Source organism: Myotis yumanensis, unplaced genomic scaffold (genome assembly GCF_028538775.1).
Source record: "Myotis yumanensis isolate MYYU_CA2020_CCGP unplaced genomic scaffold, mMyoYum1.0.hap1 SCAF_8, whole genome shotgun sequence".
In the NCBI taxonomy this organism is placed as follows: domain Eukaryota; kingdom Metazoa; phylum Chordata; class Mammalia; order Chiroptera; family Vespertilionidae; genus Myotis; species Myotis yumanensis.
In genome coordinates this window covers 15,546,572-15,563,011 of record NW_027223759.1, presented here as the reverse complement: position 1 = coordinate 15,563,011, position 16,440 = coordinate 15,546,572, and the positions used below count along the sequence as shown (strand labels likewise).

Here is a 16,440-nt window from a genome sequence, read left to right as displayed (position 1 = left end):
TTTCCAGGGGAAATAACCATTTACTTCAAAAACTCAAGAACCAACTGAATGCCTGTTGGAATTGAAGTTTTGAACGTAGTAGATTTTAAAATAAATTTCTAAAACCTGGTAGCTTTTACAAATACCAGTAATAATGAGTCAAGCTATGTAAAGGAATTTTATCCTAGACACACTGACAATGAAAATATAACACTTCTAGGATTAAACTTAACAAGGATCTCCTGAGGAAACCATCAAGAGTTTACTGAGGAACATGAGTACGTGCCTATTATGAAGAGAAATACCCCATTCCTGTCAAGACAGTTTTAACTTAAGATGTCATTTTCCCCCCAAATCAATTTATATGTAGTTCTAAACAGAATTACAGAGGTATTCTTCTTTTGAAAGTTTTTCTGAAGTTTATCTCAGAGAGAAAATATTGAATAGCCAGTAAAAATTTTAAAAGATTAATAAGGAGGTGTTAGATAACAAAATGTATTATCCTATTTAGTAAAAGACAAAAAGGGTAATTAACTGTACCTCTGCTACGCTTCCCATGGGCTAATCAGCGAGATGTGCAAATTAACTGCCAACAAAGATGGAGGCTGGAAGCCACGCAGCTGAAGCGAGCAGGAGGCTTGCTTGCTCCAGTGATGGAGGAAGCCAAGGTTCCCCGCCTGCCGCGGCCCGGCACTAAGCTCCAAAAGCAACAGCTCCAAAAGCAACAAAGTTTCAATTATAGAAGCTAAACAAACCCCAGTTACCTGCTTTCAGCAGGCTGTGGCCTCAGAGCTGGGAGTGCCAGTGAAGGCAACAGAGTTTCAATTATAGAAGGTAAATAAATCCCAGAATAAAAAAATAAAAAAAGGAGAGGCTGGGAGCTTCAGTCGCAGGCCAGTCTGAAAACGGCCCTCAGCCCCTCACCCAGACTGGCCAGGCACCCCAGTGGGGACCCCCACCCTGAAGGGGGTGTGACCAGCTGCAAACAGCCATCAGCCCCTCACGCAGGCTGGCCAGGCACCCAAGCGGGACCACCACCCTGATCCAGGACACCCTTCAGGGCAAACCGGCCCCCACCCATACACCAGGCCTCTATACTATATAGTAAAAGGGTAATATGCAAACTGACCCTAACAGCAGAAAGACTGGGAATGACTGGTCACTATGACACATACTGACCACCAGGGGGCAGACACTCAATGCAGGATCTGCCCTCTGGTGGTCATTGCGCTCCCACATGGGGGAGCTCTGCTCAGCCACAAGCCAGGCTGATGGCTGCCAGTACAGCGGTGGTGGAGGGAGCCTCTCCTGCCTCCTCAGCAGCACTAAAGATGTCCGACTGTGGCTTAGGTCTGCTCCCTGCTGGCAAGTGGACGTCCCCGGAGGGCTGCCAGGCTGCCAGAAGGATGTCTGATTGCCAGCTTAGGCCCAATCCCCTGGGGAGCAGGCCTAAGCCAGCAGGTGGTCATCCCCCAAGGGGTCCCAGACTGCGAGAGGGCACAGGCCGGGCTGAGCCCCCCCCCCCCCCCCCCCCCGCCCCCCGAGTGCACAAATTTTTGTGCACCGGGCCTCTAGTAGAGCTATAATAATTAAAATATTGTGGTGCTAATGGAAACCAGAACAAGGAAATTATATAAAAGGCATAGAGACAGACCAAAGGGTTTATTATACAATATGATGGTATTTCCTATCAGTGTGAAAAGGATGGCTTAGTCAATAAATAATAACAATAAGCAATTCTTAGGAAGGATTTCTTATATGTTAGTACTGGTTGGAGGGCTTTATATTTGTTTGTTTTAATCTGTACAACCCTGTAAAGCAAGCATTATTTTTCTCCATGTCTAACTTTCCCCAGATCACAGGTGAGTAGTGGTAGAGCCAGGATTCAAATCTAAGCAGTCTGGCTCAGAGAGCATGCTTTAACCAACTCAGTTTCTTCTATAATTAGTGGCATTAAATAATGACTTTTGGGAAAAGATAAAATGAGATCTCTGCCTTACACAGCATATTAAAACAAATTTAAGATGGATAAACATTAAAATACATTCCAAGTGAATTAAAGACTTAAATGTTAAAAACTGTCTGAGTTAGAAACATTAGGTGTATTCAGTGACTGCTTATGTGTCAGACGACTTTGGTTACATTAATAAATTTAAACAGTATAAACATCAATTATTGTAAGAATGTAGTTAAAATAGGACTCTCATATATTTGAGATACTATTAAGAATTGACACAACCTATTGGGAAGTATTGTGCATTATATTACAAGACCTTTTAAAGTACGTATTTTTTAAATAAGACCATGGAGGGAGGAAAAGAACCTATTGGTATACTTGCTCACAATAAAATACTAAATGTTAACTCTGTATTCGGATCCAATAAATCCATTTACAAGGACCTAGTCTAATCCTAAATATGAAATACTTAATGTATTTTGTTAATAAAAAAATTGGAAACAACTTGAAGAGCGTAATAGGGATATGGTTAACATAGTGGAATATACAGCTTTCAAAAATATCTTAAGTTTATATAAGGATGGAAACATTTATCAAAGAATGTTAAGTGATGTAAAAGGACAAAAATGTTTTACTTTAAGTATGGTACAGTTATAACCATGTAAAAATGTTACTTTTTATCATGCAAATGCAGCATGTGGGCCTTTTTGGATCCTGATTTGAACTCAGCTGTATACCCACACACTCACACACCCAACACAAGCACAGTTCTTGAGACAGAGAAATTTGAACATGGATTGGATGTTGGCACAGTTTGTGAGATATTGAAGTTGACATATGTATACATGATATGTCAGGGATTTGCTTTAAAATACTCTTAGCAAAAAACAGTGGGGAGAGTTGAAACAAGATTGGTTACTAATTTATAATTTTTGATGCTGAGTGATAGTTCATTATCCTATTTTCCTTTTTTTGGAAAATTTTCTACAGTAAAGGTTAAAGAAAAAAAAATGAAAGTACTAGGGACAAGGAACAATTGCCTATGCTTAGGAACAAAAGAATAAGAAAATAATGGGGAAATACAGGTTATGTTCTGTTTGTTTTTTGTTTTTCATGATATAATTCTATTCCTTAGAATTAATCCTAAGACTAAACTTTTTTAAAAATAGGAAAAATGCATGCATGAAATGATTATTTTAAGAATGTCCATAATAGAAATAACATCATGACAACAAGCTCTAACAGCCAGAGAATTAAATTATATTGTCTCTAATCAGAGGAATGTTAGGCTACCATCTGGAAAAATAACAATGAAGAGTGAGTTATCAGATAAAAAATGTAATTACACATCTATCCAAATAAAAATTATAATATTTGAAATATGAAATGATTGAAAGGAAATATACAAAAATAAAATTACATGTTATTAGGTGAGATGAGATGATTTATTCTAATGTTGCTCTTTTACCTAACTTTTACAAAGTAGGGCAGTGTAAATGTGTTAGGCACAGAATTAATGTCTCAATAATGTAATGACATGTTAATAATTGGAAATTAAGAGCTAAGAATAGGACATTGGAGTTGAATGCTGTATTAGGAAAATCAGTGAAGGAATCTTTGTATTCCAATCTCTCCTCCCCTACCACTCCCAACCCAAATAGTTAAGCAGTAACTGGGTTTCATCCTATATAAGTGTCTTAAGTAGCTAGTCATAAATTTTTCTTTTATTGTTAGTGATTTCTAGAGAATTAAGTAAAACTAGAATTCATTTATTGAGTACTTCTGTGCCAGGTAGACTGTTAAGTGCTGAAGAATCAAAGGTGAATCAGGAAATCAAATTATAATGTGATAGGGGAAAGCAGACACAAATGAGATGATAGGCACATCTAAAAATATTCCAAAAAGAAGGAGTGTATAACTCTGCCGAGAGGAAGAAAGGTTAAGGGTGACGGGAAAAAGGCAAGAGGAACGGCAGTAAGATAGTGATGTATAGCTTTACTTAACTGGAACTTAGAGGAAGGAAAGTGCTCAAATCATTGCTTCTCAAACTTTAATGTGAAGATTACATGGGGATATCGTTAGAATGTAGATTCTGATTCAGTAAGTCTGGAATGGGGTCTGAGATTCTGCATTTCTAACAAGGTCCCAGGTGATTCAAATGCTTTTAGCCTATATTGAGTAACAAAATTTGAAAATGGAAACAAACATGTGACTTGTCATAGAGCCAGGTAAGAGTGTGATGTGTTCATGCATTTGTGTGGGGTGAATTGTGTGAAGGTAAGTAGAGAGATGTTTATGTGTTTGCCAGAATTTGGATTTATCCTGGGCTGTCTACAATAGTTGGCAACTGTGATAGCACTGCTGACTTCAGGTAACAAGGAAGTAGGGAAAAGACAAATTGTAGTGGGTTGAAGAGTGAATAGATTAGAGGCCATTTGTGAGGAAATAACAGAAAAATCCCATTTAAGTGCCTGTATACATCAGAATATTCAGTCATGAAAGATAAGGATATGGAACGGTTTCAGATCCAAAAAAACTTGAGACCTGAACTAAATGCAGAGTGATCAGAATTTTCTATAAGAATATCATAGGAATACTTGGTGGAATCTGGATATGGTTTATAGTTAACTAACAGTATTAATTTCTTGATTTTGATCAGTGCGACTATGTAAGAGAATGCCTGTTTTTGGAAAATACATTTGGACATATAGGGTCATCCTGTCAGCAACTTAATTTCATTGGAGTTCAGGAAGATAAAGCAAATGTGATAAATGTTAACATTTTGGGGAATCTCAGTAAAGGGAATATTGGACTTCTTTGTACTATTGCCAAGTTTTCTGTGAATCTGAAATTATGTCAAATTAAAGTTTGTTACTTTCTGAGTGGACAGATGAGAGGAACAATGGCACCACCACACAAGCCAGAAACCTAGGGCTCAGCCTTCCTACCCACCACATTCCCATATCTAAACCCACTTTCAGTTCAATCTTACGGATCTGTTTCAAATCTGCTACTCTTCATCTCTACCACTCTCGCAGTCCAACTTAATAATTCGTCTATACCACTGAAAATAGCCTATTTGATTTTTTATTTCCTTCCAATTTCTGTACTGTGATCTTTTCAGAATGCAAACCTAATGTCACACCTGCTCTCTCTCCAACTCCATTCCCTTCAAATATTTGATGGAATATTCTTAATAGAGAAGCCCTACCTACATAGACTGGCTCCTTGTTCTTAGTTCATTTTCATCATGCTTCCTTACTCTACACTACTGCTATTGTTCTTGCCAAATTGTCCTACTCCTTTTTGCCTTCACACATACCATTCTTTCTTCCCCTTGCCATCAGCTATTTGTGTTCATATTTGAAATCTATCACTTTATCTCAGGAAGCCTTTCCTAGAGTTCTCTTTACTCTTAACTTCTCTCAATAATACCATCTCCCAGTTGCAGTTTTGGAGATAATGCCTATAAACTACATCATGGGCAGGGACCATGCTGGTTTTTGCTCACCATTGTGTTCTCAGCATAACACACTGTCTGGCATGTAATTGGATCTCTATGAAGTTATTGACTGAATAAATGAAAAGGGAAGGCAGGATATAGGAGATACTGGGTCAAGTTGTGTTTTAGGATGGAATCTAGTAGGAGAGGATTTGGGAGAGCAAGAACCCAAAGGCTGGGATGGTTATTATAAATAGAACAGATGTAGTTAGGCTCTGAATTGTCGTGTATTGCCTACTGTTTCAAGAGTTCATTGCAACCTTACAAGATGCTAAAATGGTAAATGTAAAGAAAACTTTAAAAAGCATCATGTTGGTGAAGATAAGTTTTCTTCAAAATGTTTGATGTGCTTTTAGAAAACAAGGAGGGTGAACTGCTTTTAGAAAAAAAGAGGTGAATTGTCTGGAATTTGTTTTAAAATACTCCAAAAGTATTTATATTAAAACAATAGTTGGCACTATTGGAATTCCTAGACATGCCAGGTACATATGCGTTTTAAAACCTAACTTTCACAATTGTACTTACACCTTTTTAGAAATGAGTTTAGAATTATGCCTAACAGTTTAGTTTTCTATTTAACATTTTCCTCTGCCTTCTTTTTTTGGGTGGCAAGAAATCTTGGAGGCAACCTTACCTATATGACATCCTGGCTCTGTTTTTAATGCCCACGCATCTTGGTGTATGTTTGTTTCCTGATGAGCTTAAGCACTCAGTATATTGGCTTCCCCCGTATATCCCCCTTGAAAGTGCATATGTGCCCACATACCTGGTGGCTCACACACAGCTGGTAGGTCTTGGGCCTGTGGTGGTACAGACACTGGCTAGTCTGGTGTTTCCATTGTTTTTATTGTTCAGAAGTTTAACTTTCCAGCTGGTCAAAGTTGTTTAACTTTGACTTTGTAATCCCTTCACTCCTTATTAAGCAAATGTGTTCTACCTGTGGTGGATATTTCTTTGTTTTCTATGGTTTCCTGTGGCCTAGCGTCCATGTGATCTCCTGATCCAGAAGATGGCTCCTTACTCCCAGGCTCTGCTTCCCACACTTATCACAATGCCCCCTATCCTGCTGCCTGTTGGTACCTGTTTTCTCCCATAATAAATACCTATCCTGCCCCATTTTTTTTTAAAAAAAGGGGGATACTGGAGGTCATCTAGGAATTTTAACATTTTCCCTGAACTCTTTAAAGTCAGTTTTTGTGCATTTAGTTTTGCTTTATGTCCATCTGATCCTCATTTCTTTGCAGAAATCATATTCCTTTTCTGGTAACTTTTAGGGTATCTTCACTGTGATGTGCTATATGATTTATGGGCGTGTGTTTTTCCCATTTGATTTGACAATTTCTTGCAACCCAGGGTTAATATAATTGATTGTGGATAATTTTTTGGTTACCATGTCTTCAAATACAGCTCCCCATTCATTCTTTCTGTCATTATCCCATCTTGGTTTCTCTTATTCTCCATCACCATATTCGAGTTGTGGAATAATTCTTCCAATCTACTGACTTTGATTTTCAGCGGTGTCTATTCTGTTCTTCAGCCCAATTAGTGATTTCTTTTAAAATTTGAAAGTTTTATTTTCCATTTCTAAGTTCTCTCTAGAGGCTTTCTACCCGTTTCTTTGGGCAATGTTAGAATTTTGAAGACTTGTTAATCTATACTCTGTAAACTAGTCGAGATAGTTCTTCCATTTGTTGTTTGTGCCTTTATATTGTGTTGGTATTCAGACTGTTGGTCTTGTGTTCTCATTCTTAAATTGGCTATCACCATTAAGACTGTTCTGCATATTTATGCAGTGCTTTTTGTGGAAAGGGTAGAAATTAGTGCTCTATACAGTTTTTCAGAGGCAAAGATGGGCAGTTTTAAAGTGGGTAATATAGACATTGCCTTATCTATCCATTTCTCTGCTCAAGGCTCTCAGATTTTATCTAGTAAAATAATCTCTCATCGGCCTCGCTGAGGTGTTGAGATCATATTAGTTGCTCCAGATAATTGTCCTGCTGTTTCCCTTTCCTACAGGTCTAGAACACCTTTGATGTTGACCACATTTTTGTAGCAATACTTTGCATGTGCTTTTGTAAGGAGTTTGCTCTTCAGTAAAATTTCATGTGGTATTAGCCCTTCAGAGAGTTCTCACAAATTCTGCACACTGACACATTCCCTTTTGCTTGCTAGCATGGATATATATGTGCATATCTATAAAAACTTTGTCTATCATTTTCGTTTTTAAAAAATTTCTTGAGTATTATAGATGTCTGCACCCCCCCCCCCCATTGATTCCCTCCTCTCCATACCCACTCCTCCCAAGCCTTTGTATGCATATAGGAAAAGTTCCCCAGTTAATATCTTCCCCATCTTTCCTATGAAATTCATTGGTCTGTTCATGGTTCTATGTCTCTGGATCTATTTTGTTCATCAGTTTATTTTGTTCATTAGATTCCACGTGAGATTTCTCTTAGCATAATACTCTCCAGGTCCATCCATGCTGTTGCAAACGTTAAATGTAACTTTGCCCCTGCATAGGATTCCATTGTGTAATAAACGTTACCAATTTTTTTTTCTTTATCCACTCACCTGCTGATGGGCACTTGGGCTGTTTCCAAATCTTAGCTATTGTAAATTGTGCCACGAACATAGGGATGCATATATTCTTTCTGATTGGTGTTTCAGGTTTCTTAGGATATATTTCTAGAAAGGGGATCACTGGGTCAAATGGGAGTTCCATATTTAATTTTTTGAGGAAATTCCATACCGTTTTGCCCACCAGCAATGTACTAGGGTTCTCTTTTCTCCACATCCTTGCCAGCACTTGTCGTTTGTTGATAGCCATTCTGACAGGTGTAAGTTGATTGTTTCAATTTGCATCTCTGAGATGATTGACTGCATTTTTAGAGTGCTTCGCCATCTTGAAGTTAAGAATCCATTACTGTTGATAGGCCATGCATTTTTTTCAATGTTGATGAGAATTTGGTATTTTAGCCCACATACTCCTTTTTCCATTTATTTACACATTTCCAAATCCTTCAAGAAAAGCAACCAATTTGATCAATCTAGTACTGGAAATATGGTGTTCAGACAGACAATAATCTTGAAGAAGTTAACATTTACTCAATATGTATCATGTCAGATATTCCTCTAATGCGTAGTATCCCTATTTGACAGATAAGGCAGCCGAGGCACAGAGATACTGACTTAAAGATTTAGAAAATGCATCACTTTTTAAAAAGTGAAAAGAATGATGATAGGCACTGTAAGGTTGATGAAATCTGTTCATGTTCTTAAGAGGTCGCAGGCTATTGTGATTCTGTAAAATCTTACTTAGTCCTGAATTATTTCCAGATTTAAGGGTAAGCAGAAACTTAAAAATAGTTTATATTTAACCAATATTTACAGATTGAACCAATCTTCTCTATAACATTTTGTACTTTAGAAGACTTTGCTAACAGATCACTTTCATTTTTATCCCCTTCAAATAATGGAGCAACTATAAGAAATTGGATAATTCCTGAAGATGTTGAGGAATCATATTTAGTATTTTCAGTTTATGAGTATTATATCTTGGTATCTAAGTATTTATTATATGCAAATTTAATCGGTATATTAATATTCTGCAATGTCATAAGTAGAAACACTAACATGTTCATTGTCTGTGTTAAGGAACTAAAATTGCACATTTTCTTTCTATTTGTTTTAGTATATAATTCTTCTCTGAGTCAATGGAGAAATGGATATTCTCCTACATGCAAGCCTCAAATAAGATCAGAATCTTCTGCACAGCTGTTACAGGGGAGAAAGAAAAGACACTTGAGTGAAACAGCATTAGGTAGGTTAAAATGAGGTTAGTACTAAAAACTGAAAATAAATTCTGATCTCCAAAAAACCCCTGCTTCATGGGAGTTTATAATCCAGTAGCCATGAATTATATAAAACATCCATGGTCCTATGAACATTAAACAGCACATTAATGTACCAACTAAAAATTGTGGACTGTGCATCCATCCACTTTATAGCCAAGTAAGGATTTCTTTCCTTCCCTGTCTAGAGCTATCTATTAACTATCATTCTGGACATGACTTAGTCTCAGTTGTGTTCTGGATTAAAATTATGCCAGTAAAAGGCTGACATAGAAATTTATCACCATTTCTGGTACCTACTGTGGTGTCAATTCACTGAAGCTTCCTCAAAATTTTGAGAAATTAGATGAAATTCATTTAAGGTAACTCAACCACCTAGTTTAATTCCCTCTAGTAACTTATAATTAATTCCAAGATGACCATAGGAATATCATAAAAGTAGGATCCTTCTAGTAAATACAAAGTGAGGTTTATGTTGGGGATTTTAGATAAGATAGTGCCCACAGCTATTGCAAATTAATGATAAAAAGTAAAAGTTAACTGCAAAGATATATACTAGCAAATTATATACTTTCAGGTTTTGTTCACTGTTTCAGTGGATATACCACCATGGGTGAGGCATAAGTAGGTTTACAGTTGTATGTGAAAGTTTATCCTTGAATTATTTTCCGTATGAAGAATGTAAACCTTTTGCCTCACCTGTATATACATTCGTATTCCCCAGATGTAATGTCAGTATGACCAATAAATTAGAAACAAATTATATCCAAGATGTACTGGATTTTAATTAAACATGAAGGATTTAGCACATTCTTCACTGTCTCTAGAAATCCCACCAAAATGGGCCAAGTCACTACATGACAATCACTACCTGATCTAGTGTAGCACAAAATTAAACTCATCCTTGACCAGAGATTTCATCATGTTTTTTAGTGCCTCGATCTTAAGATGACCAAATAACTTAGCCTTTGAGGAATGTTCAGACATGTGTACTTAAACACAGGAAAACTTTTATCTCGTAATAAGATATATTATAAAATACAAATTACCAGATATAAAATGTTTCACTTGGATTGATGGAAACACAGGGATATAAGAAGAAGTATAATGTAATATTACTAAGAAGTAGATAACTCTGTTAAAGTGCAGGACACCTGGTCTTGAGTCTTTAGTACTAATTTCAATGTGGATAGTGATTTGAAGAAACTACATAAAGGACATTTTTTAACAAATGGGAAAATGTACATATGGACTGGGTATCAGATTTTACATTACATAGGAAAATATTTTTTGAGATCCATACTAAAGTAAAATAAAGGCAGTATGTAGGTGAATAAATTATGTATATATATACACACACACACACACTTACTCACAAATAGGGAACCAAAACAAATGGGAAACAGGATTGTGAGACACAGAAAATACAAAAAAAAAGAAGTAAATTTATCCTAAGAAAAATTTCATAAAATAAAAACTGGATGCTATAAAAAAAAAGAGAAAAAGAACTTTTACAAATTAGTATTTTGAACACAGAACTCTTTTAAAAAATTAATGGTCAGAAGATCAAGCTAAGGAAATCTTCCAAAAAGTAGAAAAATGTATAAAACTGTCATTACCCCAGCAAATGAAAATAATCAGGACTGTGGCAGAAAATGAAAATATTAGAATTGTGGGTAAAATTTTTTCCATTCTTTTTTTGTTTTCTATAGGATTTTAAAAAATAATAAAAAGAAAACCAATAAACAGAAAAGAAATTACATGTTACCTGACTAGGAATATAAGTCATGTTAATGTTTGACATTCTCAATGATTTTTTCCCACGGCAGGAGAAAGAACTCAATTTGAAGAATTTGCTTTTCAACACGCAGAACCAGGATCCCACAGTAATTTTACTGCTGTTGCTAATGTCAACGTTATATCAAGAACCCAAAATTCAACACATGTAGGTTTTTTGTACACTGAACTCTAAAACTGCTTTATAGAATTTTAAAACTGGCTGATTTGAAGAAAAATATTTATTAATGGCCTTATTTACTAGCGCATATAAGCATATTTAGAACTATATTATCAGGAAACAATAAATATGATTAAACTTTTTTAGTAGGGAACCAATTGTTCATTAATCCTGGTTATGGCTTTTGTTAGAAACAAACTTTATCATAAGCATCTCTACTCCTTAACATGAAGATCAATATAATCTTACTAGTAAGAGTCCAGCACGTATGTTACTTTGCTGTTTATCTGATCAGAGTGCAAGTCAAAAGGTGGGTTTAGGGTCCTGGCTGGTGTGGCTCAGTTGGTTCAGCCCATGCACCCAGAGGTGGCCAGTAAGGACGCATGCGTGGGTTACGGGCTTAATCCCCAGTAAAGGATGTGTAGGAGGCAACCGATGGATATTTCTCTCTAAAATCAATAAAAACCTTTTTTTTAATCAAAAAGGGGGGATTGGTTTAGAAAGAGTGCTAAACTTGGGGACAAGGAATACATAAATGAAGATTGTAATAATGATCTTTACTAAATGACTCACCAAGTATTTCATAGAAATATTTCATATTCCAGTCTTTCACAATAAAAAGTGAGTTTGTTGCCTGGCCTGTGTCGCTCAGTGGTTGAGCATTGAATTATGAACCAGGAGATCATGGTTAGATTCCTGGTCAGGGCACATGCTGGGCTTTCAGGGCTCAGTCCCCAGTGGAGGGAGTGCAGGAAGCAGCCAATCACAATTGATGATTCTCATTATTGATGTTTCTATCTCTCCCTTCCTCTAAAAGTTTGTAAAGTGACCATTTCATTGACATTTAAGGTGCTTCATGGTAATCTTTCACAATAAGAGTTTTGCATTTTAGGGCATTTCTAATTGTTATGGTCATAAACATAGGTTTGTGATATGTGCACACACAAATGTATACTGCATACCCGCCAAAAAATATAAAGATTGTCTGGGTTATAGAAGACAAGTATGTTTTCTTGCCTTGTCAACATTTTATAGTCAGATTTTTAATGATGTATTTATAAAACTTAATATACCAGTATATACTGCTGTAAAACTACTGTAATCCTATTTTGCTGCAGAATACTGCACGACGGAGACTGAGAAGTGAGAGTTCTTATGACATAGATAATATTGTGATTCCCATGTCATTAGTGGCCCCAGCTAAGTTAGAGAAACTCCAATATAAGGAAATACTAACTCCAAGGTATGTAATACTTACATCCTTTTATTTTATTTCTTCCTTCCTTTTCTTGAATAAAGTTAAATTTTCAGAGTGAAGTTAAAATATAATAAAAGGAAGATGCTGCTTTCCCCCTTCCTCCCACTTATATAACCATAGAGGGAAAATGGAGAAAATTTTACATTACTTATGCTGAAAAAAAGTGCCATGTGGTATCACAAGTTTACTTCTCAGTTTCTATTAAGAATTGGGAATTCCTGACTTATTTACTGTGAAACTCTTTTTTCCCCCCATTCAGTATTTAGTTATCTATTATGTATATGGCACTAAAAGGTACTTTAGGAATGTAAATAATTATACTTTAATTAATAATTGCTCTTTAAAATGGAGGTTTACACAGGGTTGCAAAATGAGTTCAAAGAAGCAAGTAACCTTTGCATGGGGTATTCACACTGTAATACAGTAACACCTGTGACAATAAAACTAAGATGTTGATGTAGTGCCAAGTCAGCAATAAACATATTAAACAGAAAGATGGCTGGGAAGACATCATGGAGGAGGTGGACCTATTCACATAGGGAGACACCAACAAAGGCATACGGACACCTGTGCAAGGCTCAGCCAGAAGACTGAGGCTTTGTGTAGGCCATAAAGGGAATTAATGTTAGAAAAGAACTTAGAACCAGATTGTGGAGGTCCTTGAATGCAATACAGACCTGCTTCCGACTGACAGCCAAGTGAGACCATTTTTTTTTTTTTTTAGCAATGATGAAAGCAGTTTCTTAAGAATATGAATCTGGCACCAGAAGGAGATAGAAACAGGGGCATGAGCTGGTGACAACTCCCATAATTCCTACTTTTCTCTATTCCAGCTCATTTGTAATTCTCTTAATTATTTTGAGGTATGATGAGAATTCCTACAGAGAACTTTGATATATTCTACATAAGAGATGTTTATTATTTGTGGTTATGTTGTTCTATAGCAACGATTTTCAATTTATGTGATAGGCTAGAACTGATGGTTGAGCTGGTTGTTTAATATTGAGGAATTTTGTGATGCAGTTATTAAACTCGAAGCCAGGATGGAAGTCTTCACCCAAAGAATTGGCAAATACCCACAGATCAGGGTGGTGGTGTTTTGTGTGTGTGTGTGTTTCCCCTGAGCCAGTTTATCGATAACTACTGACATAGAGCTATTTGATATTGATTTGTATCTTCTACAGCTGGAGGATGGTTGTTCTTCAGCCTTTGGATGAATATAATGTAGATGAAGAGGTAAGTTTCCTTTCACTGATAGAATAACTATACTTTATATATTATGAAGTCTGTTTAATTTGAGGCTTATTTTTTTCTTTCTATTTATGAAAACTAAGTTCTTCATTAAGGATATTTTGATTATAGCCCTAACCAGTTTGGCTCAGTAGATAGAGCGTCAGCCTTCGGACTCAAGGGTCCCAGGTTCAATTCTGGTCAAGGGCATGTACTTTGGTTGCGCGCACATCCCCAGTAGGGAGTGTGCAGGAGGCAGCTGATTGATGTTTCTAACTCTATCCCTCTCCCTTCCTCTCTGTAAAAAATCAGTAAAATATACTTTAAAAAATAAAAATAATCATCATTCAAAAAAAAAAAAAGGATATTTTGATTATAAAATGTTCATATACAAATAGAAAATATACCATTTGCCTCCATGAGTTGTTAAAATATTAAATTTATGTGAATCTCTACATTCATTTCCTGTATTAAGTCATATTTTCCTGCACGAGGAGATTTAATCTTAATATTCAGGCCCACCATATTCAAAGTCTTGGAACAAATTCGTAGGAATTTGGAAAATTTTGGACTTTAGAAAAATAATGTAGTGCATACATCATATAATACATGCAAGCAGTCTAGGACAGTTCTCACAATCAAATATTAATGTTCCTATAATGAAGTATTTATAAGGAAGGAGAATAGCTTCACACCATGAGATCAGTCTGTGTCACCAAATGAATTATGAAAACTTGGGGATTTTTTGTTGCTTTTCAGATTTTTTTGAATTGCAGGAAAGGGATTATGGATCTATACGGGTAAAACATTACAAAACATAACCAAAGAAAATTAGAAAGTGATACAGAAACAGTATATTATGTAAAAGACATTGTTTCTGTAACAATGTTCGTATGACCACCGAGATCGTGTTTTTCAACTACCAAAATTTACTTTTTAATGCCCTTCTCACCTTTCATGAACTCTTCCCTAGTTCAGTATGATCCTAGCCAGGACACTCATATTCTTTATAACCAAAGTCTTAAAACTCCAGGTAAGTCATTAAATTAATTCTCATTTATCTCAATCAGTTTTACTTTTCTGTGATAATAACATGTTTCTAGAACAGTATACTCCATATTGTGCAGTCAGTACAAACTTTTGAATAAATAGAATATTGAGAATATTTTATGTAAAACGAAAGCCCTATGAACCTATTTGTAATATACATAAGTGTTCAAATGTGACCCAATAGTAAAAAAAAGTTTAAAAATGCTTTTAACTCTCTCTTTTTAGGAATTTGAAGCTATCTCCTAACATTTGTTCTCTTGACTTAGATCGCATTTATTTTAAAGTTTACTTTCTATTGTTCTCCTGACTCATGAGGAATTGACACCTGGTCGTATATTTCAAAATGTTTCTGATAAAAGCCAAACTTTTTATTTCTAATTCCAGATAGAAGATCTTTCTGATGAAGTCTTCTCCCTAAGACACAAAAAATATGAAGCGAGAGAGCAAGCCAGATGGTCACTATGGGAACAAAGCAAGTGGCACAGAAGAAACAGCAGGTAGATGTTATACATTTAAAACCCAAAACCATAGCATCCATGTGGAATCCACAGAAATTCTGTATGAATAATGAGGAAGGTCACTAAAAAGAAAAGATATCATATACCCTTAGCTATTTGTGCACTAGAAAGGAAACACTGCATATACTGAGCTTACACTCAAAATATATTTGGGCTCATACATAGTGATAAAATGAGTTTCTGTATTTCACTCCAGTCTAATGCTCACAGTTAGCCTCAGGGATAGATTTAACTGAGCAAATAATGTGGTAATTCTTCCCAGATAAAGGAGGTTATTTCAATGTACTGTAACACTAGGTATTAGAATTGGGTATTCTATTTATATATAACCACTTCAAAAGAATGTTTTCTTAAAAAAAAAAAGTCTAAAAAAAAATAAAATCCTGTCTAGTCTAAGAGTAAATAGTCTAAAATACTTTGAACATGACTTTGAGGGAAGGGGGAATAAGTCCTAAAAATATTAGGATTTATTTTACTTTGGGGGCAGAAATATTTAAAAGAACAGCTACCTAGTTAAATTGACTTAGTAACACCTTGGGTTGTTCATGTTTATTCAAAAAATAATTAAATATTTGCTTAATTTTCTTGCTAGAGCTTACAGTAAAAATGTTGAAGGACAGGACTTACTTTTGAAAGAATACCCTAATGACTTTAGTAGTGATCAGCAAGGTGCTGCCGAAAGTCCGCAGAGTCAGGATCTGAGTGCACATGGCTCACCTTCAGTAAATGAAAGCCAGGAAACCAAGGTAAGTGGAACCTTTCAGTTGCCTTTTATCCTTTTTAAAACCTGTTTGTAAAAATTGCTGGTTGAAAATTAAGCATTCATTCCATAACAAATTCAGTATGATAATCCGGTATAGAATGCTGGCTACAAATAAGAGGATCTGTACTCCAACAATCTAGTTCCGTTACTATAAACACTTACCTTTTTTATGGAACACTAGAGGCCCTGTGTATAAAATTCATGCACTGGGGGTGGGGGGTGGGGGCGTAGGGGGGTGTCCTGTGCCCTCTTGCTTCCAGGAAATCTCAGGGAATGTCCAACTGATGGCTTAGGCCCGCTCCAGGAACCCGGATGTGGGAAAGGCTCCCGCCACTGCGCTCACCAGCCATGAGCCTAGCTTCTGGTTGAGCGATG

The 16,440-nt window shown here is 36.1% G+C and overlaps 1 protein-coding gene across 3 annotated transcripts in view; it reads left to right on the top strand.

Moving 5' to 3' along the window:
* The window catches only part of KANSL1L (KAT8 regulatory NSL complex subunit 1 like), a 96,044-nt gene that overhangs the window by 77,322 nt on the left and 2,282 nt on the right, over positions 1-16,440 (top strand). For all 3 annotated transcript variants that reach the window (XM_070422042.1, XM_070422040.1, XM_070422041.1), the window contains 6 exons: positions 9,130-9,258; positions 11,119-11,234; positions 12,365-12,489; positions 13,689-13,740; positions 15,169-15,281; positions 15,895-16,048. In XM_070422042.1, coding sequence (XP_070278143.1) covers positions 9,130-9,258; positions 11,119-11,234; positions 12,365-12,489; positions 13,689-13,740; positions 15,169-15,281; positions 15,895-16,048 — 689 coding nt within the window. The remainder of the gene's footprint in view (positions 1-9,129; positions 9,259-11,118; positions 11,235-12,364; positions 12,490-13,688; positions 13,741-15,168; positions 15,282-15,894; positions 16,049-16,440) is intronic.